Source organism: Bombina bombina, chromosome 4, assembly GCF_027579735.1.
Source record: "Bombina bombina isolate aBomBom1 chromosome 4, aBomBom1.pri, whole genome shotgun sequence".
NCBI classification, from domain to species: Eukaryota; Metazoa; Chordata; class Amphibia; order Anura; family Bombinatoridae; genus Bombina; species Bombina bombina.
This window is the reverse complement of record NC_069502.1, coordinates 172,614,582-172,641,988: the sequence shown is the minus strand read 5'-3', so window position 1 is coordinate 172,641,988 and position 27,407 is coordinate 172,614,582. Positions and strand designations below refer to the sequence as shown.

Genomic DNA, 27,407 nt, shown 5'->3' with positions numbered 1-27,407 from the left:
AGTAGCCCCAGTAAAAACACACATAAACCGAGCATTAAAAATAAACTTTAAATAAATCATCTCGTCCCAGTGCCCGCACAAACTGCTTTAAAATATCCTGTTCTCCTAAAAACGTCCCAAAATTATTTTCCCTTAAAGAAAATAAAACTTAGCACTTACCTCAAAATAAATCTGACTGACAGCTCACAAAGTTTGAGAGGCATCCTACCTCACATGGACCTGTGGAAAAAAAGGAAAGACAGAATAAACCTACTTAGGCTTCCAAATTAGGGCAGCAACAAACTGTTTGAGAGGCACAGTGGGGATTATACCCCACAAGTTCCCAAATGCTTAAAAGCCATCACTGCTCTACTGAAGAGACTGACATGGACTACAGCTAGACCACAGAAAAGATCAGAGCAAACCTGCTCTGCTTTAAAATAATAAACTCTTGATTGAAGAAATTTCTTTCAGACACCTAAACTTTACCACCTCCTTGCAACACAAGCTGTCAAGGTGCCAGGAATCAGACTGAGACGAGAAGTGCAAAAATAATCACACCTTTATTAATAGCAAAAAATAATAAAAAGTCCACAAGTCAAATAACAAGCCAGGAATACAAACCAGAGCTAGTAGTTAGACGAGCCGAGTCAGGAGCCAAAGCAAAAAGTCAGACGAGCCGGAATCAGGGACAAGGAAAACAGCAGAGTCAGGAACAAGCCAGGGATCAGGAACCAGGAAGGACGTCAGGCAGCCAGGTAATACACAGGAACTCTCACAAACAGGTCTGAGACAACGCAAAGGCAAAGCATACTGAACAGAGGCCCTTTAAATAATAAGTGATGACATCACAATTCTGAGACTGCATCCTGTCTCACATGGATGATGCACACCAGTCTGGTCATAAAAGGAAGTGCAGGAATTGAGCAGCATCCCCCACAATGCACCATAGTCAAGAAGAGAGGTGAGTAAAATGGCTGCCAGCAGCACATGGCAAACACAACAGGGAAAAAACCCTGACACAAGCAAAGATAATGACTGGGGATTGTGGGTAGGGGAGTGATACTTAACAGCTTTGCTGTGGTGCTCCTTGCCTCCTCCTGTTGGTCAGGAGTGATATTCCCAACAGTAATTATGATGATCCGTGGACTCAACGTGTCATTAGAATGAAAAAGAAGAAGAGAAGGCAACTTATTCAAAAAGAACTTTAAAGGTCTTTAAAAATACAGTTTTTATATATTTTTTAATGTTCATACCAATATATCTGTCACACCTAAACCTAACAGGTATAGCAACACTTGTACGTAAACTTAAGCATACATATGTGTGCCTGTAACTTTATTTCATGTTCATGTTCATCAAGTGATGAAAATAAAAAAAAATAAAGAATTTAATGTGGTTATGTTATTTTGTATGTAGCCCTGATATATAGTAGTCGTATATAAAATACAATTATTAATGTCCCTTCAAAGGTGTGTTAGGCTGAGTTCAGTTAGGCAAGTTCTTGGTGTTTTTTTTTTTGGGGGGGTGGGGTGGGGGGGTGGGAAAGAACACAAACCAACTTATTTAATAATTTTATTCTTTTAAAAAATACTGCATTTGCGGTTTTAACAAAACAATGTCATTACAATAACTCACAATTTTGTTTGAATATGAAGAGATTAGGAAATATACATCTTTTTTAAAACACACATAGCAAAATATGCTAATGACAAAATGTAAGTGCCATTACGTAGGCATCGGTTTTTTTTTTTTTTTTTTTTTAATTTAACAAGAGACCATCTAAAACAGAATTGTGACTCAATAGGAAATATCTTGCAATGGGTTCCAGGCAAACGGTGTGAGGTGCACTTGTTTATACAACCACTACAATAACCTCTTCATCATTTAATGCTTCTCTGATTTTGAAAATGTGTTTGCTGTTACAGTGTAGGCTTACAAAGAATAACTGAATATACAACAAAACTCTTATTTTTCTATCTACAATCTACAAATCTACAATTGTAGTGATTAGCACCAAAAACAAACAATCCCATCCTGCATTTGCACTAAATGTTACACTTTTTAAAATAAATTGCAAATTTCAACACATTGACGCACACTCACACAAACTTTGCATACACACAAAGCAATATAATTTAGTGGGACTGCACCTATAAATAAATTAAAAAAGGCAAAAGTATACCCAATGAAAATGGCGCTAGGAAATGGTTCATCTCTAAAACCCATGAGTGTACACATCACCGACTGCTGCAATACTGACAAGTTGGAAATATATCCAGAGACTTTCAGACCTAACACTTAAGATTAAAGCTGAAAATCCCAACTCCAGTCCTCCAGCATTTCCAAAAGATCAGTATTTGAGAACAGCTGAGTACACTCACACAGCTTAATAACTATTAGAGGATACCCTCAAATCCTGGCATGCAGGGGATAAGGGGAAGCCGGAGGGCCAGGAAAATACACTAGATCCAACTGGACATGATCATTAATTTGAATCTTTAGCTGAAATAAATTATCTCATATTCCAAATGCATTCCTTTATTATTCATCTGATGCACCTTATACACTAATATGTTCTACTCAAATGTACAAAACATCAGAAAATATTAAACACTATATAGAGCAATATGCTCAAATATTTTATTTCAAATATTTGCTGAAATTAAAGGGACACTGAACCCAAAAAGTTTCTTTTGTGATTCAGATAGAGCATGCAATTTTAAGCAACTTTCTAATTTACTCCTATTATCAAATTTTCTTCATTCTCTTGGTATCTTTATTTGAAATGCAAGAATGTAAGTTTAGATGCCGGCCCATTTTTGGTGAACAACCTGGGTTGTTCTTGCTGATTGGTGGATAAATTCACCCACAAATAAACAAGTGCTTTCCATGGTTTTAAACCAAAAAAATAGCTTAGATGCATTCTTTTTCAAATAAAGAAAGCAAGAGAACAAAGAAAATTTGATAATAGGAGTAAATTAGAAAGTTGCTTGAAATTGCATGCTCTATCTGAATCACGAAATAAATTTTTTTGGGTTCAGTGTCCCTTTAAAGGTGCACTGTTTTTGCTTTTAGCGTTCAGACCTTGCAGATCTCTACAACAATTAAACCAGGATATAGCATACTAAATCACAAAACTGGCAGAAGATGGAAAAGCTATTGACGAGTCACCTGAGATATATTGTTGTGTGCTTTTAGATTGTCAAAAAAAAAAAGCTGAAAAAAATATTTAAACAATCAAATAAAGTGATCATTTAATGGGACATTAAACACTAAATAAATGCCAGATCTTATAATGTATTCAAAACAAATATTACTCAGAATAATATGTAGATGTGTTTTGAAACAAGTGTGAAGTTTTAGTATCCATAACGTAATAAAATGTCACCAGGTTTAAAAGCTGAAGCCCGTTAGCGAAAGTTATAAATGAACTAATAGAGTTACACTCTCATAATGTTTAATGTTCCTTTAATGTATCAGTTTAGTATAATATATATATGACAGTGATTGGTTCATTCTTTTACATGGCCCCATGGATAAGTAAAAAAGGAACAAACAAAAAAAATAAATAAAAAGGTGTATTTTTGGCTACCTACCTAAGGATAGAATTAAAAACTGACCTCCTTAGGGAACGCCTAAAAATATGTAACAGGTTAATAATTATAAAAGTAATAATTCTGAATATAACAAATATACATTTGAGTAAGGGTGACATATTTGTAGACATGGGTTCAGAAAAGTGCAATGAGCTTAAAATGTAGGAAAGTAAAAGCAAGCTAAGATACTGCTAATGAAGAGACTGCTATAAACTATCTAGGGAGAGAGAGATGGACAGTAGGAAAGCAGTAAGGAAAAAGACAAGGAAGGGAAAAAGGATAATGATGTGGTTACAGAGAAGGAACCTTATGCCCAGTCTATAAAAATACATCACTGGAACTAGTAACTATATGAATGTGAACTTGGCAAACTTGCCGTTCAGCAAACGATCCTGGGTTTTATTGGAGGTGATTACAATCTATGGCAGGGTCAACCTACACATACTGATAATAAATCACATATATCATTGTCAAATATGAGCTTACTGTCTTTCTTGATACAACCAAACTATTCTACCATGTAGACCTCATCAAGACAAAATGTACACAAAAGTCTACTTACAAAATGGGGTCAGCAACTAAACAAATATAAATGACAAATACAAGGAGTATATTCTATTTGTGGAATAAACAGAGGACAATTATACAGGAATGTTAACTACCAATGACCAGTCTAATATTCTAGATGGCATAACTATAGAACGAATAGGCGGATGGCGAGATATATTTTATAAAGGAACATGAAAGTCAAAATTAACTTTCATTATTCAGAAAGAAGTTGTTATACCTGATATCAAATTGACTCTTCCCATGGTATACATTTTTGAAGAGCATACACATCTTATGCACTATATGGCACCAGCGTTTACAACAATGCTTTGCAACATTGTTATACATTGCTTCAAAAAAGGCATAGTGTTTTAAACCCATGTATGCTCCTGAGTCTAACCTGCGCATGCTCTCAAAAAGCAAAACCAAGGGAACAATGTAAAATGTGATAACAGAGCATGCAAATTAAAAATAAAAATCTATCTCAATAATGGAACTTTAGTTTTGACTTTTTATGCCCCTTTAAATCAGATATAAACAAATGTAAACAGTTTTAGAGCAGTGAGACTGTCTCCAGTGCAATACGATGTTTCCTCTTACTAAATATATAATTGCCAGGGACACAAGTTAAAGAGGCACAAATACTTAGTTGTAAGACAAGTATTAAAGGACAGAGTCAAAACATAATGTGCAATGTACAGCAGCATGTATAGAATATTAATAAAAAGGAGTATATGTTGTGCATTACTTTCATAATTACAAGTATTAGAGAGTGCTATACTAGGATTTACTGAGGTTACTCGATTAGGTATTCTGCAGTATTCTTTAGCAGATCCTTTCAAATGTACACAACTTAAAGAAATTAAATATCTATTCAAAATCTTAATGATGAGTGGCAATTTTGTGCACTTTTAGGTAATGTGGCTGGCTTTAGGCAATGTTTGCCCCTTCTGTACCATAACTGCAGGTCTTTAGGACAAGTGAAATGATTGTCTTATCTAGAGTAGCAGAACCCATAGAGAAGGGTCAGCATTCTGTTTCTTTGCTGTCCACACGACCCTGCCGCTGTAACTTGAATGAAGATGCCTTCTCACTCCTGGTAACTGGGTGGTCGGTAAGGTCCTCAAAGGACTTGGATGGTGAGCTGTTGTTTGGAAAGGGGTCCTCATCAAATTGGTCATCAAGGTGAGAATCAGTGCTTGGGTCCTCCTGGATGGTGTCCATTCTTGGGTGATCTAGTTTGCATGCTGCAGCAGCAGCAGAGGATGGTACTGCTGGGGCTGGCTGCAGTGGCTGAAATCGTGAATTTGCCTGGGAGGAAGGGAATGGTTTGACAATGCGAACTGGAGCAGAGTCCATACTGCTCAGCATTTCCACATTCTGTTTGAAGGAAAAAGTAAATCAATGTAACTACACTTTCAGCCAAACCCTTGTAATCAGCCTCTTCAAACACGCACATATATACACATACATAAAATGTTAGGACTATAAACACTCAATGTATTACAAAGTATATGCAACTAAGAAGATTAAATATATAATATTATATATAAATTTATTTAATTATATTAAGGCATATTCCACACTATTGGTATGTTACAGGATATAACACTTTTTTTTTTTAGTATGAAAGCACTGTACTTACGCTGGGTAAAAATAAAGACTTGGTGTTCTCTTCATACTGTTTATCCAATTTTTTATCCTAAGGAAACAAAAAAGGGAAACAAATGAAATACTCTATGATGCAAATCCAGTACACATGGTCAGTTGCAGCAAATTGGTATATCATTAAAAACAAAAGTTTCAGTTCAGTCCATCATCATCAAAAAGCAATGTACTGCCTCTTGATTTCCTATGAATATGGCAATAGTTTGTACAACAGAAATTAGAAGAAACACTTGCTCCACCTGCTTAGCTGGTAGAAACCTGCATTAATGTATTGATAAAACTATATATTATATGTTATATATATTATATCCTTTCAAGGTAGGGCTTGAAAATTCCTGGGGGAACCAATGCTAACAGAGAAAGGTTGCTAGGCAGGATAAGATTGTGGTGAACATGGCTCTATCAAGAGTAAAGGATGTATATGTATGCAACGGTCAACATATATTACTATCATCACCGTTTATAAGGCGCCAATATATACTGGAGTGATTTTAGGTACATAAATAAAAAGAGTAACCTATTTTAAGAGAGACTGAAAGCGATCTACTCCACAGGTGGGATGTGAGCTTACATGCTAAATATAAAGGGGATCAATAGAGAATTTTTTTTTTTTTTAGAGGTGGGGGGAGGGAGAGAGAGAGAATGTTAAAATAGGTAATCAAGTAGAGAGTACACAGGTGTGTTTTTGGAAATGTTAAAAGCTTGGAGCAAGTCTTACAGAGCTAGACAAGGAATTCCATAGAATTGGTGCAGATCTAGAAAAGTTCTGTAGACAGAGCAGGTAAGGAAGTAATTACAGAGAAGGAAAGAAGGTCCTGGATGGGGGGGGGGGGGGGGTCTGATGGGTGAATCTTTGAAGACAAATGAAGCCAAAAAGCAAAGAGTCTGGGAGAGTTATTCATGACTGACTGCACTGGGTAGAGAAAGTAGAAACCAGAGGATGGAATTGCATTAGTCAATGTGCAATTTGACAATATAAGTCTTTGGTTTCTCTTGTGTGAATAATTCACATATGTTATATTTTAAAAGGTGGAAGCATCGGGAATAAGTCAAAGATTTAATATGAGGAGCACATGGAAGTTCTAAATTCAATGTGAGCCCAAGGCAGCAGACATGAAGGATTGAGACAATGGCACTTTTGTGTTTGATAATGGCACTGTTATCAACCGTAATACATAAGGGGGGAGAGACGGTTTTGGAGACAACTAGTGATGTGAGTGAGAGTATAGGTGTGGTAAAAGAGGTAGCTTTGATGCCATCACTATACAGTTGATACTGAGACCCACAAAACACTAAGAAACCTGGTGATTGGTGATTGAAAACGAGAATAGGACCTAGAATTGAGCTTTGCAAGACATGTTCTAGAGAGTAGGTAGGAAATGAGGTTTTAGCATAGAAGAGGGTAGTTCAACAATTGTTACTGATAGATTGTGAAAAACTAGCAGGGAAAATGCTCTTTAGATTTGTTTGTAAACAGGTCATCTATTGAGACCCGAGCCAGTCTGTAGTTCAGAAAAAACAAGGTTGGAGAAGGCGCCAAAAGGCTATCTGGTGGTGAATAATTATAAAATTATTTTAATTAAATGTGCTTCAAAAAATAAAGGGTAGGAATAAAATTTGTCTATGACCATATAAATATAAAGATGTGACTTAACATGTGATATACACTTGCGTGGTAATAAGGTAATCCACTAATTAAAAATAAATAAATAAATTCAATTTATTACTAAAATAGTGAAACTGCTAATACATTTCTAATACATTTCGAATAGAATAGTACTTAAAACATTGCTGTAAGTTCACGATATCAGCTGATAATACTTTTTAAAAAGAGAAGCATCAATCAATGTATGACAATTTAAATTTCAAAATCACAGTAACCTATAGTACTACAAATGTTAAACTGCTAAACAATATATTCATTGACTAAAAGAGCTATTATGATCCCGGGTTAAGTAAACCTGTGTGTACGGCTATATTTTCTAGTAAGTAGATTCAGGTAAGCACTGTGTGCTAATAACGATAGATAGTCTTTTGATAAAGGAGAAATAGAATTTAGCACATTGTTCCTTAAAATACAGTTCAAGTAGGTAGCTACGAGTCTTCACCCCCAATTTTGAGGGTCTTTCATATAACACAGTCAGTGATAGGCACTCACCCGGAGCTCCGATGTTTAGGGGCGGGCCTCTTTTCTCTTCTCACCTGTGATAATCCTTTTGCCACTCGATATTATCTTCACGAGAATTGGGAAAACAGATGCTGCTTCAAAGTGTGCACACTTTCTTGAAAAATGCTCCTACCGCTTTCGCTCAGTACCTGGGTCAGTTTAACTTGGTTCTGGCTATGCGGTCCTGGGAGCTAGTCGGGTCTGTGTCCTTTCCAAAGTTAGCTGGATGCCGGTATGCTCTACGCGTTTCAGCTCGCCAGGGAGCCTTTCTTGACAAAGGCTCCCTGGCGAGCTGAAACGCGTAGAGCATACCGGCATCCAGCTAACTTTGGAAAGGACACAGACCCGACTAGCTCCCAGGACCGCATAGCCAGAACCAAGTTAAACTGACCCAGGTACTGAGCGAAAGCAGTAGGAGCATTTTTCAAGAAAGTGTGCACACTTTGAAGCAGCATCTGTTTTCCCAATTCTCGTGAAGATAATATCGAGTGGCTAAAGGATTATCACAGGTGAGAAGAGAAAAGAGGCCCGCCCCTAAACATCGGAGCTCCGGGTGAGTGCCTATCACTGACTGTGTTATATGAAAGACCCTCAAAATTGGGGGTGAAGACTCGTAGCTACCTACTTGAACTGTATTTTAAGGAACAATGTGCTAAATTCTATTTCTCCTTTATCAAAAGACTATCTATCGTTATTAGCACACAGTGCTTACCTGAATCTACTTACTAGAAAATATAGCCGTACACACAGGTTTACTTAACCCGGGATCATAATAGCTCTTTTAGTCAATGAATATATTGTTTAGCAGTTTAACATTTGTAGTACTATAGGTTACTGTGATTTTGAAATTTAAATTGTCATACATTGATTGATGCTTCTCTTTTTAAAAAGTATTATCAGCTGATATCGTGAACTTACAGCAATGTTTTAAGTACTATTCTATTCGAAATGTATTAGAAATGTATTAGCAGTTTCACTATTTTAGTAATAAATTGAATTTATTTATTTATTTTTAATTAGTGGATTACCTTATTACCACGCAAGTGTATATCACATGTTAAGTCACATCTTTATATTTATATGGTCATAGACAAATTTTATTCCTACCCTTTATTTTTTGAAGCACATTTAATTAAAATAATTTTATAATTATTCACCACCAGATAGCCTTTTGGCGCCTTCTCCAACCTTGTTTTTTCTGCTGTTAGAATTGATTGCATGTTTTGTGAGGAGTGCAATTAGGAGATAGGCCATTCTGGTTTAGCTTAGCAACAGCTTACACACCCTTTTGACTTTCCCAGTCTGTAGTTCAGTTTAGTGAGGTTGTAGGCAGAGGAATGGGTAAATAGTATAAACTTGTAGTGCAGAAAGTAAGCCAAAGTGCAAGATTTCCTCCAATTCAGCAGTATAGAAAGTCTTAAGCAAGTAGCATGTCAGCTTATTATGACACAATTATAAACAGGGTGCAGACCATAGTGAGACGGGAGCAGGAATGAAATATCTGAAGAGAGATGAGAAGATGGAGAGCAATGACCTTAGAAAAAGTCTAGTCTGACAATTATTATGAATTATTAGCTTTTGTTATAGGGAGATAGATGGTGGGAGAGCAGTGCAAGTAAAGTGATGCTTCATGTTAAAAGATGGTATATAGAAAGGAGAAATTGCCAAAGTATCTAAAAATTAGATAAAGTATTTGTTATCTTGATGAGAGTGAGTATTCTGAGATGTCAAGGAGGAAGTAAGCTTGAGAAGATTTGACGGCACAGTGGCAGTAGGTTTGCTAACTGGGATAACAAACAAAAGAAATCGGGCAAAGTGATGAAGAAATTGTGTGTGACCTGGGGGAGGGAAACAATATAGAGATGTAGAGAGAGGAATGAGAATAATCATGAGTTTCAAAGGATGAGGATCTGAGGGAACAAAAAGGGAGTATGTGTGGCATGGTACAATAGTAGGGGAAAGAGTAGAAAGCCAACACAGCTGGTTGTGTTACTGAATTGAAGGCTGCACATGATAGTGCAGTAGGGGAGACTATATATAAGAAAGTAAGTTTAAGATGAAAATATCATGGATAGAGAAAACCTTGCTACAAGTGCCAGAGAAGGGTAGGGAAGGATGAGGGCACAGGATGTGGAGAGTATCTGTAGGTAAAAGGAGCAAATTTGGAAACAGGAAAATATAAGGATTGTGCTTTGCAGTGTTTTTCTGATGTTGTGTAGGGTGGAGAAGTTAATAAGTATGAGACTTTCAGTGATCATGAGTGTGATGTGAGTAAATACAATTTTGTTAAAAAACTTAAGACAATGAAAAGAAAAACAATTTATGTAAGAACTTACCTGATAAATTAATTTCTTTCATATTGGCAAGAGTCCATGAGCTAGTGACGTATGGGATATACAATCCTACCAGGAGGGGCAAAGTTTCCCAAACCTCAAAATGCCTATAAATACACCCCTCACCACACCCACAATTCAGTTTAACGAATAGCCTAGCAGTGGGGTGATAAAGAGAGGAGTAGAAAGCATCAACAAAAGAGAAATTTGGAAATAATTGTGCTTTATACAAAAAATCATAACCACCATAAAAAAGGGTGGGCCTCATGGACTCTTGCCAATATGAAAGAAATTAATTTATCAGGTAAGTTTTTACATAAATTATGTTTTCTTTCATGTAACTGGCAAGAGTCCATGAGCTAGTGACGTATGGGATAGCAATACCCAAGATGTGGATCTCCACTCAAGAGTCACTAGAGAGGGAGGGAAAAAAATAAAAACAGCCATTTTTCCGCTGAAAAAATTAATCCAGAACCCAAAAAAAAAAGTTTATTTTCATAATTGAAAGAAAAAAACTTAAATCAAAAGCAGAAGAATCAAACTGAAACAGCTGCCTGAAGAACTTTTCTACCAAAAACTGCTTCCGAAGAAGCAAATACATCAAAATGGTAGAATTTAGTAAATGTATGCAAAGAGGACCAAGTTGCCGCTTTGCAAATCTGATCAACCGAAGCTTCATTCTTAAAAGCCCACGAAGTGGAGACTGATCTAGTAGAATGAGCTGTAATTCTCTGAGGCGGGGCCTGACCCGACTCTAAATAAGCTTGATGAATCAAAAGTTTCAACCAAGAAGCCAAGGAAATAGCAGAAGACTTCTGACCTTTCCTAGGACCAGAAAATAAAACAAATAGACTGGAAGTCTTCCTGAAATCTTTAGTAGCTTCCACATAATATTTCAAAGCTCTTACCACATCCAAAGAATGTAAGGATCTTTCCAAAGAATTCTTAGGATTAGGACACAAGGAAGGGACAACAATTTCCCTACTAATGTTGTTAGAATTCACAACCTTAGGTAAAAATTGAAAAGAAGTCCGCAAAACTGCCTTATCCTGATGAAAAATCAGAAAAGGAGACTCACAAGAAAGAGCAGATAGCTCAGAAACTCTTCTAGCAGAAGAGATGGCCAAAAGGAACAACACTTTCCAAGAAAGTAGTTTAATGTCCAAAGAATGCATAGGTTCAAATGGAGGAGCCTGTAAAGCCTTCAGAACCAAATTAAGACTCCAAGGAGGAGAAATTGAATTAATAACAGGCTTAATACGAACTAAAGCCTGTACAAAACAGTGAATATCAGGAAGTATAGCAATCTTTCTGTGAAAAGAAACAGAAAGAGCGGAGATTTGTCCTTTCAAGGAACTTGCAGACAAACCCTTATCCAAACCATCCTGAAGAAACTGTAAAATTCTAGGAATTCTAAAAGAATGCCAGGAGAATTTATGAGAAGAACACCATGAAATGTAAGTCTTCCAAACTCTATAATAAATCTTTCTAGAGACAGATTTACGAGCTTGTAACATAGTATTAATCACTAAGTCAGAGAAACCTCTATGACTTTGTACTAAGCGTTCAATTTCCATACCTTCAAATTTAATGATTTGAGATCCTGATGGAAAAACGGACCATGAGATAGTAGGTCTGGCCGTAACGGAAGTGGCCAAGGCGGGCAACTGGACATCCGAACCAGATCCGCATACCAAAACCTGTGTGGCCATGCTGGAGCCACCAGCAACCCAAATGATTGTTCCATGATGATTTTGGAGATCACTCTTGGAAGGAGAACTAGAGGCGGGAAAATGTAAGCAGGATGATAACACCAAGGAAGTGTCAGCACATCCCTGGACCTGGACAGGTATCTGGGAAGTTTCTTGTTTAGATGAGAGGCCATGAGATCTATCTCTGGAAGACCGCACATCTGAATAATCTGAGAATATACATCTGGATGGCGAGCCCCTGGATGTAAAGTCTGGCGGCTGAGATAATCCAATTGTCTACACCTGGGATATGCACCGCAGAGATTAGACAGGAGCTGGATTCCGCCCAAGTAAGTATGCGAGATACTTCTTTCATAGCTTGGGGACTGTGAGTCCCACCCTGATGATTGACATATGCCACTGTTGTGATATTGTCTGTCTGAAAACAAATGAACGGTTCTCTCTTTAACAGAGGCCAAAGCTGAAGAGCTCTGAGAATTGCACAGAGTTCTAAAATATTTATTGGTAATCTCGCCTCTTGAGATTTCCAAAACCCTTGTGCTGTCAGAGATCCCTAAAACAGCTCCCCAACCTGAAAGACTTGCATCTGTTGTGCCGAACAAAAGAAGCCCCTTGAACTAAACGATGGTGATCTATCCACCATTTCAGAGAGTGTGGTACATTGGGATTATTAATTGTGATATCTTTGTATAATCCCTGCACCATTGGTTCAGCATACAAAGCTGGAGAGGTCTCATATGAAAACGAGCAAAGGGGATCGCGTCCGATGCTGCAGTTACGAGACCTAAAACTTCCATGCACATAGATACTGAAGGGAATGACTGAGACTGAAGGTTCCGACAGGCTGCAACCAATTTTAAACGTCTCTAGTCTGTTAGAGACAGAGTCATGGACACTGAATCTATCTGGAAACCTAAAAAGGTGACCCTTTTTGGTAAATTGATCCTCCAACCATGTTCTCGAAGAAACAACACTAGTTGATTCATGTGAGATTCAGCAGAACGTAAAGACTGCGCTAGTACCAAGATATCATCCAAATAAGGAAATGCCGCAATACCCCACTCTCTGATTACAGAGAGTAGGGCACCGATAACCTTTGAAAAGATTCTTGGAGCTGTCGCTAGGCCAAAAGGAAGAGCGACAAATTAATAATGCTTGTCTAGAAAAGAGAATCTCAGAAACGGATAATGATCTGGATGAATCGGAATATGAAGCTATGCATCCTGTAAGTCTATTGTGGACATATAATGCCCTTGCTGAACAAAAGGCAGAATAGCCCTTATAGCCACCATTTTGAAAGTTGGTACTCTTACATAACGATTCAAAATGTTTAGATCCAGAACTGGTCTGAATTAATTTTCTTTCTTTGGGACAATGACTAGATTTGAATAAAACCCCAGACCCTGTTCCTGAAACGGAACTGGCATGATAACCCCTGAAACCTACAGGTCTGAAACACACTTCAGGAAAGCTTAAACCTTTACTGGATTTGCTGGGATGTGTGAGAGAAAATATCTTCTCACAGGAGGTCTTGCTCTGATGAATCCTATTCGGTACCCCTGAGAGACAATACTCAGAATCCATTGATTTTGGAAAGAATTTGTCCAAACATCCTTGAACAATCTTATTCTGCCCCCTACCAGCTGAGCTGGAATGAGGGCCGCACCTTCATGTGGACTTGGGGGCTGGCTTTGGTTTCTTAAATGGCTTGGATTTATTCCAATTTGAAGAAGGTTTCCAATTGGAAACAGATTCCTTGGGGGAAAGATTAAGTTCCTGTTCCTTATTTTGTCAAAAGGAACGAAAACTGTTAGCAGCTTTAAATTTACCCTTAGGTCTTTTATCCTGAGGCAAAAAAAAAAAAAATCTCCCTTCCTCCAAGTGACAGTTGAAATAATCGAATCCAACTGAGAACCAACTAACTTATTACCTTGGAAAGAAAGAGATAGCAATCTGGACTTAGAAGTCATGTCAGCATTCCAAGATTTAAGCCACAAAGCTCTTCTAGCTAAAATAGCTAAAGACATAGATTTAACATTGATTTTGAGGATATCAAAAATGGCATCACAAAAAAAATGGATTAGCATGTTGAAGCAAGCGAACAGTGCTAGACAAATTAGAATTCAATTCTTGTTGCGCTAACTTTTCCAACCAAAAGGTTGATGCAGCTGCAACATCAGCCAAAGAAATTGCAGGCCTGAGAAGATGACCCAAATATACATAGGCTTTCCTTAGATAAGATTCAAGTTTCCTATCTAAAGAATCTTTAAAAGAAGTACTATCTTCCATATGAATAGTAGTACGTTTAGCAAGAGTAGTGATAGCCCCATCAACTTTGGGGATCTTTTCCCAAAACTCCAATGTAATTGCTGGCAAAGGATACAATTCTTTAAACCTTGAAGAAGGAATAAAAGAAGTACCAGGCCTATTCCATTCCTTAGAAATAATATCAGAAATAGCATCAGGAACTGGAAAAACCTCTGGAGTAACCACAGGAGGTTTATAAACAGAATTTAAACGTTTACTAGTTTTAATTTAAAGAGGACTAGTTTCCTCAATATCCAATGTAATTAATAAATAGATCCCCGTGAGAAAACCCATTGCATTCAATAGTTGATGATACTCCTCTCACGTCCCTCTGACATTCACTGTACTGTGAGAGGAGCCGGGCTTCAAAATGCTGAGAAGTGCATATCAACGTAGAAATCTTAGCACAAACTTACTTCACCACCTCCATAGGAGGCAAAGTTTGTAAAACTGAATTGTGGGTGTGGTGAGGGGTGTATTTATAGGCATTTTGAGGTTTGGGAAACTTTGCCCCTCCTGGTAGGATTGTATATCCCATACGTCACTAGCTCATGGACTCTTGCCAATTACATGAAAGAAAAAACATGTATTGATAAAAGTCAGGCATAGGTCAGAGGGATGGAAATAGGCAACAACCAGGTCAGACACAGTTTGGTCTATAATGAAAGGGGTGGTAGTTGGTCTAATTAAAATGCTAAGGAAAAAATATAATTTATGTAAGAACTTACCTGATAAATTAATTTCTTTCATATTGGCAAGAGTCCATGAGCTAGTGACGTATGAGATATACAATCCTACCAGGAGGGGCAAAGTTTCCCAAACCTCAAAATGCCTATAAATACACCCTTCACCACACACACAATTCAGTTTTAACGAATAGCCAAGTAGTGGGGTGATAAGGAAAGGAGTAAAAAGCATCAACAAAGGAATTTGGAAATAATTTGGCTTTATACAAAAAAATCATAACCGCCATAAAAAAGGGTGGGCCTCATGGACTCTTGCCAATATGAAAGAAATTAATTTATCAGGTAAGTTCTTACATAAATTATGTTTTCTTTCATGTAATTGGCAAGAGTCCATGAGCTAGTGACGTATGGGAAATCAATACCCAAGATGTGGAACTCTACGCAAGAGTCACTACAGAGGGAGGGATAAAAATAAACAGCCATATGCTGAAAAATTAATCCACAACCCAAAATATAAATTATTCTCATGAAGAAAAGAAAAACTTAAAACATCAGTAGAAGAAGAATCAAACTGAAACAGCTGCCTGAAGAACTTTTCTACCAAAAACTGCTTCAGAAGAAGCAAATACATCAAAACGGTAGAATTTAGTAAATGTATGCAAAGAGGACCAAGTCGCTGCTCTGCAAATCTGATCAACTGAAGCTTCATTCTTAAAAGCCCACGAAGTGGAGACTGATCTAGTAGAGTGAGCTGTAATTCTGAGGAGGGGCTTGACCCTACTCCAAATAAGTTTGATGAATCAAAAGCTTTAACCAAGAGGCCAAAGAAATAGAGGCCTTCTGACCTTTCTTAGGACCAGAAAATATAACAAATAGACTAGAAGTCTTCCTGAAATCTTTAGTAGCTTCAACATAATATTTCAAAGCTCTCACCACATCCAAACAATGTAAGGATCTTTCCAAAGGATTCTTAGGATTAGGACACAAGGAAGGGACAACAATTTCTCTACTAATGTTGTTAGAATTCACAACCTTAGGTAAAAATTCAAATGAAGTCCGCAAAACCGCCTTATCCTGATGAAAAATCAGAAAAGGAGATTCACAAGAAAGAGCAGATAGCTCAGAAACTCTTCTAGCAGAAGAGATAGCCAAAAGGAACAACACTTCCCAAGAAAACATAATTTATGCTTACCTGATAAATTTATTTCTCTTGTAGTGTATCCAGTCCACGGATCATCCATTACTTATGGGATATTAACTCCTCCCCAACAGGAAGTGCAAGAGGATTCACCCAGCAGAGCTGCTATATAGCTCCTCCCCTAACTGCCATTACCAGTCATTCGACCGAAAACATGCAGAGAAAGGAAAACCATAGGGTGCAGTGGTGACTGTAGTTTAATGGAAAAATTACCTGCCTTAAAGTGACAGGGCGGGCCGTGGACTGGATACACTACAAGAGAAATAAATTTATCAGGTAAGCATAAATTATGTTTTCTCTTGTTAAGTGTATCCAGTCCACGGATCATCCATTACTTATGGGATACCAATACCAAAGCTAAAGTACACGGATGACGGGAGGGACAGGCAGGCTCTTTATACGGAAGGAACCACTGCCTGAAGAACCTTTCTCCCAAAAACAGCCTCCGAAGAAGCAAAAGTGTCAAATTTGGAAAATTTGGAAAAAGTATGAAGAGAAGACCAAGTTGCAGCCTTGCAAATCTGTTCAACAGAAGCCTCATTCTTAAAGGCCCAAGTGGAAGCCACAGCTCTAGTAGAATGTGCTGTAATTCTTTCAGGAGGCTGCTGTCCAGCAGTCTCATAGGCTAACCGTATTATGCTACGAAGCCAAAAGGAGAGAGAGGTAGCCGAAGCTTTTTGACCTCTCCTCTGACCAGAATAAACGACAAACAGGGAAGACGTTTGTCGAAAATCCTTAGTTGCCTGTAGATAAAATTTCAGGGCACGGACTACATCTAGATTGTGTAGCAGACGTTCCTTTTTCGAAGAAGGATTAGGACACAAAGATGGAACCACAATCTCTTGATTGATATTCCTGTTAGTGACCACCTTAGGTAGGAACCCAGGTTTAGTACGCAGAACTACCTTGTCTGAATGAAAAATCAGATAAGGAGAATCACAATGTAAGGCAGATAACTCAGAGACTCTTCGAGCCGAGGAAATCGCCATTAAAAACAGAACTTTCCAAGATAACTTGATATCGATGGAATGAAGGGGTTCAAACGGAACCCCCTGTAAAACATTAAGAACTAAGTTCAAACTCCATGGTGGAGCAACAGTTTTAAACACAGGCTTGATCCTAGCTAAAGCCTGACAAAAAGCTTGAACGTCCGGAACTTCTGACAGACGTTTGTGTAAAAGAATGGACAGAGCTGAAATCTGTCCCTTTAAGGAACTAGCGGATAAACCCTTTTCTAAACCTTCTTGTAGAAAAGACAATATCCTCGGAATCCTAACCTTACTCCATGAGTAACTCTTGGATTCGCACCAATATAAGTATTTGCGCCATATCTTATGGTAAATCTTTCTGGTAACAGGCTTCCTAGCCTGTATTAAGGTATCAATAACTGACTCAGAAAAACCACGTTTTGATAAAATCAAGCGTTCAATTTCCAAGCAGTCAGCTTCAGAGAAATTAGATTTTGATGTTTGAAGGGACCCTGGATCAGAAGGTCCTGTTTCAGAGGTAGCGACCAAGGTGGACAGGATGACATGTCCACTAGATCTGCATACCAAGTCCTGCGTGGCCATGCAGGCGCTATTAGAATCACTGATGCTCTCTCCTGTTTGATTCTGGCAATCAATCGAGGAAGCATCGGGAAGGGTGGAAACACATAAGCCATCCCGAAGGTCCAAGGTGCTGTCAAAGCATCTATCAGAACCGCTCCCGGATCCCTGGATCTGGACCCGTAACGAGGAAGCTTGGCGTTCTGTCGAGACGCCATGAGATCTATCTCTGGTTTGCCCCAACATCGAAGTATTTGGGCAAAGACCTCCGGATGAAGTTCCCACTCCCCCGGATGAAAAGTCTGACGACTTAAGAAATCCGCCTCCCAGTTCTCCACTCCCGGGATGTGGTTTGCTGACAGGTGGCAAGAGTGAGACTCTGCCCAGCGAATTATCTTTGATACTTCCATCATTGCTAGGGAGCTTCTTGTCCCTCCCTGATGGTTGATGTAAGCTACAGTCGTGATGTTGTCCGACTGAAACCTGATGAACCCCCGAGTTGTTAACTGGGGCCAAGCCAGAAGGGCATTGAGAACTGCTCTCAATTCCAGAATGTTTATTGGTAGGAGACTCTCCTCCTGATTCCATTGTCCCTGAGCCTTCAGAGAATTCCAGACAGCGCCCCAACCTAGTAGGCTGGCGTCTGTTGTTACAATTGTCCAGTCCGGCCTGCTGAATGGCATCCCCCTGGACAGATGTGGCCGAGAAAGCCACCATAGAAGAGAATTTCTGGTCTCTTGATCCAGATTCAGAGTAGGGGACAAGTCTGAGTAATCCCCATTCCACTGACTTAGCATGCACAATTGCAGCGGTCTGAGATGTAGGCGTGCAAAGGGTACTATGTCTATTGCTGCTACCATTAAGCCGATCACCTCCATGCATTGAGCTACTGACGGGTATTGAATGGAATGAAGGACATGGCATGCATTTTGAAGCTTTGTTAACCTGTCTTCTGTCAGGTAAATCTTCATTTCTACAGAATCTATAAGAGTCCCCAAGAAGGGAACTCTTGTGAGTGGAAAGAGAGAACTCTTGTTTTCGTTCACCTTCCATCCATGCGACCTTAGAAATGCCAGTACTAACTCTGTATGAGACTTGGCAGTTTGAAAGCTTGAAGCTTGTATCAGAATGTCTAGGTACGGAGCTACCGCAATTCCTCGCGGTCTTAGTACCGCCAGAAGAGCACCCAGAACCTTTGTGAAGATTCTCGGAGCCGTAGCCAATCCGAATGGAAGAGCTACAAACTGGTAATGCCTGTCTAGAAAGGCAAACCTTAGATACCGGTAATGATCTTTGTGAATCGGTATGTGAAGGTAAGCATCCTTTAAATCCACTGTGGTCATGTACTGACCCTTTTGGATCATGGGTAAAATTGTCCGAATAGTTTCCATTTTGAACGATGGAACTCTTAGGAATTTGTTTAGCATCTTTAAATCCAAGATTGGCCTGAAAGTTCCCTCTTTTTTGGGAACCACAAACAGATTTGAGTAAAACCCTTGTCCTTGTTCCGACCGCGGAACCGGATGGATCCCTCCCATTAATAAAAGATCTTGTACGCAGCGTAGAAACGCCTCTTTCTTTATTTGGTTTGTTGACAACCTTGACAGATGAAATCTCCCTCTTGGGGGAGAGAATTTGAAGTCTAGAAGGTATCCCTGAGATATGATCTCTAACGCCCAGGGATCCTGGACATCTCTTGCCCAAGCCTGGGCGAAGAGAGAAAGTCTGCCCCCCACTAGATCCGTTCCCGGATCGGGGGCCCTCGATTCATGCTGTCTTAGGGGCAGCAGCAGGTTTCCTGGCCTGCTTGCCCTTGTTCCAGGACTGGTTAGGTCTCCAGCCTTGTCTGTAGCGAGCAACAGCTCCTTCCTGTTTTGGTGCAGAGGAAGTTGATGCTGCTCCTGCTTTGAAATTACGAAAGGAACGAAAATTAGACTGTCTAGCCTTAGGTTTGGCTCTGTCTTGAGGCAGGGCATGGCCTTTACCTCCTGTAATGTCAGCGATAATTTCTTTCAACCCGGGCCCGAATAAGGTCTGCCCTTTGAAAGGTATATTAAGCAATTTAGATTTAGAAGTAACGTCAGCTGACCAGGATTTTAGCCACAGTGCTCTGCGTGCCTGAATGGCGAATCCGGAATTCTTAGCCGTAAGTTTAGTTAAATGTACTACGGCATCTGAAATAAATGAGTTAGCTAACTTAAGGGCTTTAAAGCTTGTGTGTAATCTCATCTAATGGAGCTGATTCAAGTGTCTCTTCCAGAGACTCAAACCAAAATGCTGCTGCAGCCGTGACAGGCGCAATGCATGCAAGAGGTTGCAATATAAAACCTTGTTGAACAAACATTTTCTTAAGGTAACCCTCTAACTTTTTATCCATTGGATCTGAAAAGGCACAGCTATCCTCCACCGGGATAGTGGTACGCTTAGCTAAAGTAGAAACTGCTCCCTCCACCTTAGGGACCGTTTGCCATAAGTCCCGTGTGGTGGCGTCTATTGGAAACATCTTTCTAAATATCGGAGGGGGTGAGAACGGCACACCGGGTCTATCCCACTCCTTAGTAACAATTTCAGTAAGTCTCTTAGGTATAGGAAAAAAGTCAGTACTCGCCGGGTACCGCAAAATATTTATCCAACCTACACATTTTCTCTGGTATTGCAACTGTGTTACAATCATTCAGAGCCGCTAACACCTCCCCTAGTAATACACGGAGGTTTTCCAGCTTAAATTTAAAATTTGAAATATCTGAATCCAGTTTGTTTGGATCAGAACCGTCACCCGCAGAATGAAGCTCTCCGTCCTCATGTTCTGCAAATTGTGACGCAGTGTCTGACATGGCCCTAATATTATCAGCGCACTCTGTTCTCACCCCAGAGTGATCACGCTTACCTCTTAGTTCTGGTAATTTAGCCAAAACTTCAGTCATAACAGTAGCCATATCCTGTAATGTGATTTGTAATGGCCGCCCAGATGTACTCGGCGCTACAATATCACGCACCTCCCGAGCGGGAGATGCAGGTACTGACACGTGAGGCGAGTTAGTCGGCATAACTCTCCCCTCGTTGTTTGGTGAAATATGTTCAATTTGTACAGATTGACTTTTATTTAAAGTAGCATCAATACAGTTAGTACATAAATTTCTATTGGGCTCCACTTTGGCTTTAGCACATATAGCACAGATATCTTCCTCTGAATCAGACATGTTTAACACACTAGCAAATAAACTAGCAACTTGGAAATACTTTTCAAGTAATTTACTATAATATGAAAACGTACTGTGCCTATAAGAAGCACAGAAAAAGTTATGACAGATGAAAATTAATAAACTGAAAAGTTATAGCATCAAATCTTTGTAAAAAACACAATTTTAGCAAAGGATTGCTCCCATTAGCAAAGGATAACTAACCCTGATAGCAGAAAAAAAATACAGAAATAAACGTTTTTTTTATCACAGTCAACTACAATCTCACAGCTCTGCTGTGAGTGATTACCTCCCTCAAAACAAGTTTTGAAGACCCCTGAGTTCTGTAGAGATGAACCGGATCATGCAGGGAAGACAATAAACTTCTGACTGAATTTTTTGATGCGTAGCAAAAGCACCAAAAAAGGCCCCTCCCCCTCACACATAACAGTGAGAGAGATCAGTAAACTGTCATAAATTAAATAAAACGACTGCCAAGTGGAAAAAAATAGTGCCCAAAACATTTTTTCACCCAGTACCTCAGAAAATTAAACGATTTTACATGCCAGCAAAAAACGTTTAACATTAATATATTGAGTGTTATTAAAAAGCCTGTTGCTAGTCCCTGCAAATTAGGCTAAAGTTTTATGCATACAGCATAATTCCAGTGAAGTGCCATTCCCCAGAATACTGAAGTGTAAAATATACATACATGACAGCCTGATACCAGTTGCTGCTACTGCATTTAAGGCTGAGTTTACATTATATCGGTATGGCAGAATTTTCTCATCAATTCCATTGTCAGAAAATAATAAGCTGCTACATACCTCTTTGCAGATTAATCTGCCCGCTGTCCCCTGATCTGAAGTTTACCTCTCCTCAGATGGCCGAGAAACAGCAATATGATCTTAACTACTCCGGCTAAAATCATAGAAAAACTCAGGTAGATTCTTCTTCAAATTCTACCAGAGAAGGAATAACACACTCCGGTGCTATTATAAAATAACAAACTTTTGATTGAAGGTATGAAACTAAGTATAATCACCACAGTCCTCTCACACATTCTATCTATTCGTTGGGTGCAAGAGAATGACTGGTAATGGCAGTTAGGGGAGGAGCTATATAGCAGCTCTGCTGGGTGAATCCTCTTGCACTTCCTGTTGGGGAGGAGTTAATATCCCATAAGTAATGGATGATCCGTGGACTGGATACACTTAACAAGAGAAAGTAGTTTAATATCCAAAGAATGCATAGGCTCAAAGGAGGAGCCTGTAACGCCTGCAAAAACAAATTAAGACTCCAAGGAGGAGAAATTGATTTAATGACAGGCTTAATACGAACTAAAGCCTGTACAAAACAGTGAATATCAGAAAGATTAGCAATCTTTCTGTGAAATAAAACAGAAAGAGCAGATTTGTCCCTTCAAGGAACTTGCAGACAAACCCCTATCCAAACCAACCTGGAGAAACTGTACAATTCTAGGAATTCTAAAAGAATGCCAAGAGAATTTATGAGAAGAACACCATGAAATGTAAGTCTTCCAAACTCGATAATAAATCTTCCTAGAGACAGATTTACAAGCTTGTAACATAGTATTAATTACTGAGTCAGAGAAATCTCTATGACTCGGTACTTAGGGCTCGATTTATCAAGCCCCTACGGCGGCAAGTTCTCACAAGAACTTGCTTGCCGTGATTTATCAAGCAGCGGTCACCAGACCGCTGCTTCCCTAAGCTCTTCGCCACCTCTAAGGTGGCAAAATTCAATCTCCTTGGTCGAGTCCGACCGAGGAGATTGACAACTCCTGCCTGCGCGTGATTGGCTGTGCACGGGCAGGGGATTGCACGCGAGCGCAAAGTTGCGCTCGTGTGCAATGTTAATTACCTGCGGGTAATTTCGCTCCGCCAGAGGCGAGCTGAGGCGTACAGGGGCGCGTATACATGCCCCTGAACGCCTCAGCTGTGATAAATCTAGCCCTCAGCGTTCAATTTCCATACCTTCAAATTTAATGATTTGAGATCCTGATGGAAAAACGGACCTTGACACAGTAGGTCTGGCCTTAACGGAAGTGGCCAAGGTTGGCAACTGGACATCCGAACAAGATCCGCATACCAAAACCTGTGGGGCCATGCTGGAGCCACCAGCAACACAAATGATTGTTCCATGATGATTTTGGAGATCACTCTTCGAAGAAGAACTAGAGGCGGGAAGATATAAGCAGGTTGATATCACCAAGGAAGTGTCAGCGCATCTACTGCTTCCGCCTGAGAAACCCTGGACCTGGACAGGTATCTGGGAAGTTTCTTGTTTAGATGAGAAGCCATCAGAACTATTTCTGGAAGACCCCACATCTGAACAATCTGAGAAAACACATCCGGATGGAGAGACCACTCCCCTGGATGTAAAGTCTGATGGCTGAGATAATCCGCCTCCCAAATGACTACACCTGGGATATGAACCGCAGAAATTAGATAGGAGCTGGATTCCGCCAAAACAAGTATCCGAGATAGATTGGGGACTGAGTGTCCCAACCTGATGATTGACATATGCCACCGTTGTGATATTGTCTGTCAGAAAACAAATGAACGGTTCTCTCTTCAACAGGGGCCAAAACTGAAGAGCTCTGAGAATTGCACGGAGTTCTAAAATATAGATTGGTAATCTTGCCTCTTGAGATTTCCAAACCCCTTGTTCTGTCAGAGATCCCCAGACAGCTCCCCAACCTGAAAGACTCGCATCTGTTGTGATCACAGTCCAGGTTGGCCGAACAAAGGAAGCCCCTTCAACTATACAATGGTGATTTAACCACCACGTCAGAGAGTGTCGAACATTGGGATTTAAGGATAATAATTGTGATATCTTTGTATAATCCCGGCACCATTGATTCAGCATGCAAAGCAGGAGAGGTCTCATGTGAAAACGAGCAAAAGGAATCGCATCCGATGCTGCAGTCATGAGGCCTAAAATTTCCATGCACATAGCTACTGAAGGGAATGACTGAGACTGAAGGTGCCGACATGCTGCAACCAATTTCAAACGTCTCTTGTCTGTTAGAGACAGAGTCATGGACACTGAATCTATCTGGAAACCTAAAAAGGTGACCCTCAAATCAAAAAACTTTTTGGTAAATTGATCCTCCAACCATGTTTTCGAAGAAATAACACTAGTTGATTTGTGTGAGATTCTGCAGAATGTAAAGACTAAGCAAAATTATCAATTTCCTTATATGACAGTTTCAGGAATGGGAAAAAATGCAAATAGCATAGCCCTCTGACATAGAAAAAGGCAAGAGGCAAAAGCAATGTGGCAATAAATAATGAAAAAAAGTTTGGTGCCAAGTATGACGCACAACGTAACTGAAATTTCTTTGCCGCCAACCATGTCTGGAAATGACACACTCGCGTCACTAACGACGCAACCATGTGTGAAACCTCTGCGTCAATTACGACACCGGAAATGACGAACTTGCGTCAACGGACATGCCTTTCGCGCCAAAAAATTCTCGCGCCAAGAATGACGCAATAAAGCGTAGCATTTGGCACACCTGCAAGCCTAAGTCAGCCCGCAAAACAAAGTAGTCAATTGAAAAAAAGACTAAACCCCAGGTAAGAAAAATATTTTTTAATATTAACTTTCCCAAAATATGAAACTGACAATCTGCAAAAGGAAATACATGAACCTGACTCATGGCAAATTTAAGTACAATACATATATTTAGAACTTAATATAAATGCATAAAGTGCCATCCACATTTAGCAGATAGCCAAACCAGTACTGAAACAGTTATCAGTAGAGGTAATGGTATATGAGAGTATATTGTCGATCTGAAAAGGGAGGTAGGAGATGAATCTCTACGACCGATAACAGAGAACCTATGAAAAAGACCCCCGTTAGGAAAATCATTGCATTCAATAGGTGATACGATACTCTCCACGTCCCTCTGACATTCGCTGTACTCCGAGAGTAATCAGGCTTAAAAATGCTGAGAATCGCATGACAACGTAGAAATCTTAGCACAAACTTACTTCACCACCTCCATAGGAGGCAAAGTTTGTAAAACTGAATTGTGGGTGTGGTGTGGGGTGTATTTATAGGCATTTTGAGGTTTGGGAAACTTTGCCCCTCCTGGTAGGATTGTATATCCTATACGTCACTAGCTCATGGACTCTTGCCAATTACATGAAAGAAAATATAATTTATGCTTACCTGATAAATTCATTTATCCTGTAGTGTAGTCAGTCCACGGGTCATCCATTACTTATGGGATTATATCTCCTCCCTAACAGGAAGTGCAAGAGGATCACCCAAACAGAGCTGCTATATAGCTCCTCCCCTCTACGTCATATCCAGTCATTCGACCGAAACCATACGAGAAAGGAGAAACTATAGGGTGCAGTGGTGACTGTAGTTTAATTAAAATTTAGACCTGCCGTAAAAAACAGGGCGGGCCGTGGACTGACTACACTACAGGAGAAATTAATTTATCAGGTAAGCATAAATTATATTTTCTCCTGTTAAGTGTAGTCAGTCCACGGGTCATCCATTACTTATGGGATACCAATACCAAAGCTAAAAGTACACGGATGACGGGAGGGACAGGCAGGATCTTTACACGGAAGGAACCACTGCCTGTAGAACCTTTCTCCCAAAAACAGCCTCCGAAGAAGCAAAAGTGTCAAATTTGCAAAATTTTGAAAAAGTGTGAAGTGAAGACCAAGTTGCAGCCTTGCAAATCTGTTCAACAGAGGCCTCATTCTTAAAGGCCCAAGTGGAAGCCAGAGCTCTAGTAGAATGAGCTGTAATCCTTTCAGGAGGCTGCTGTCCAGCAGTCTCATAGGCTAAACGTATTATGCTACGAAGCCAAAAAGAGAGAGAGGTAGCCGAAGCTTTTTGACCTCTCCTCTGTCCAGAATAAACGACAAACAGGGAAGAAGTTTGACGAAAATCTTTAGTTGCCTGCAAATAAAATTTCAGGGCACGGACGACGTCCAGATTGTGCAAAAGTCGTTCCTTCTTTGAAGAAGGGTTAGGGCACAATGATGGAACAACAATCTCTTGATTGATATTCTTGTTAGTGACTACCTTAGGTAAGAACCCAGGTTTAGTACGCAGAACTACCTTGTCTGAATGAAAAATCAGATAAGGAGAATCACAATGTAAGGCCGATAACTCAGAGACTATTCGAGCCAAGGAAATAGCCATTAAAAACAGAACTTTCCAAGATAACAGCTTGATATCGATGGAATGAAGGGGTTCAAACGGAACACCTTGCAGAACGTTAAGAACTAAGTTTAAGCTCCACGGCGGAGCAACAGTCTTAAACACAGGCTTAATCCTAGTCAAAGCCTGACAAAAAGCCTGAACCTCTGGAACTTCTGCCAGACGTTTGTGTAAAAGGATAGACAGAGCTGAAATCTGTCCCTTTAACGAACTAGCAGATAAACCCTTTTCTAAACCTTCTTGTAGAAAAGACAATATCCTAGGAATCCTAACCTTACTCCATGAGTAACTCTTGGATTCGCACCAATGTAAGTATTTACGCCATATTTTATGGTAAATTTTCCTGGTAACAGGTTTCCTAGCCTGTATTAAGGTATCAATCACTGACTCCGAGAATCCACGCTTTGATAGAATCAAGCGTTCAATCTCCATGCAGTCAGCCTCAGAGAAATTAGATTTGGATGTTTGAAAGGACCCTGAATCAGAAGGTCCTGTCTCAGAGGCAGAGACCATGGTGGACAGGACTACATGTCCACTAGATCTGCATACCAGGTCCTGCGTGGCCACGCAGGCGCTATTAGAATCACTGATGCTCTCTCCTGTTTGATCCTGGCAATCAATCGAGGAAGCATCGGGAAGGGTGGAAACACGTAAGCCATGTTGAAGACCCAAGGTGCTGTCAGAGCATCTATCAGTACCGCTCCCGGGTCCCTGGACCTGGATCCGTAACAAGGAAGCTTGGCGTTCTGGCGAGACGCCATGAGATCCAGATCTGGTTTGCCCCAAAGATAAAGCAGTTGGGCAAACACCTCCGGATGCAGTTCCCACTCCCCCGGATGAAAGGTCTGGCGACTTAGAAAATCCGCCTCCCAGTTCTCCACGCCTGGGATGTGGATCGCTGACAGGTGGCAAGAGTGAGACTCTGCCCAGCGAATTATCTTTGAGACTTCCATCATCGCTAGGGAACTCCTTGTTCCTCCTTGGTGGTTGATGTAAGCCACAGTCGTGATGTTGTCCGACTGAAACCTGATGAACCTCAGAGTTGCTAACTGAGGCCAAGCCAGAAGAGCATTGAAAATTGCTCTTAATTCCAGAATGTTTATTGGAAGGAGTCTCTCCTCCTGAGTCCATGATCCCTGAGCCTTCAGGGAATTCCAGACTGCGCCCCAACCTAGAAGGCTGGCGTCCGTTGTTACAATCGTCCAATCTGGCCTGCGGAAGGGCATCCCCTTGGACAGATGTGGCCGAGAAAGCCACCATAGA

The 27,407-nt window shown here is 39.9% G+C and overlaps 1 protein-coding gene across 2 annotated transcripts in view; it reads right to left on the bottom strand.

Annotated features, from left to right (window-relative positions):
* Positions 1-3,210: 3,210 nt before the first annotated feature.
* ADAM17 (ADAM metallopeptidase domain 17) overlaps positions 3,211-27,407 on the bottom strand; it is a 306,921-nt gene continuing 282,724 nt past the window's right edge. For both annotated transcript variants that reach the window (XM_053709701.1, XM_053709702.1), the window contains 2 exons: positions 5,773-5,829; positions 3,211-5,507 (listed from right to left, as the gene is read on the bottom strand). In XM_053709701.1, coding sequence (XP_053565676.1) covers positions 5,154-5,507; positions 5,773-5,829 — 411 coding nt within the window. In that variant the 3' untranslated portion in view covers positions 3,211-5,153. The remainder of the gene's footprint in view (positions 5,508-5,772; positions 5,830-27,407) is intronic.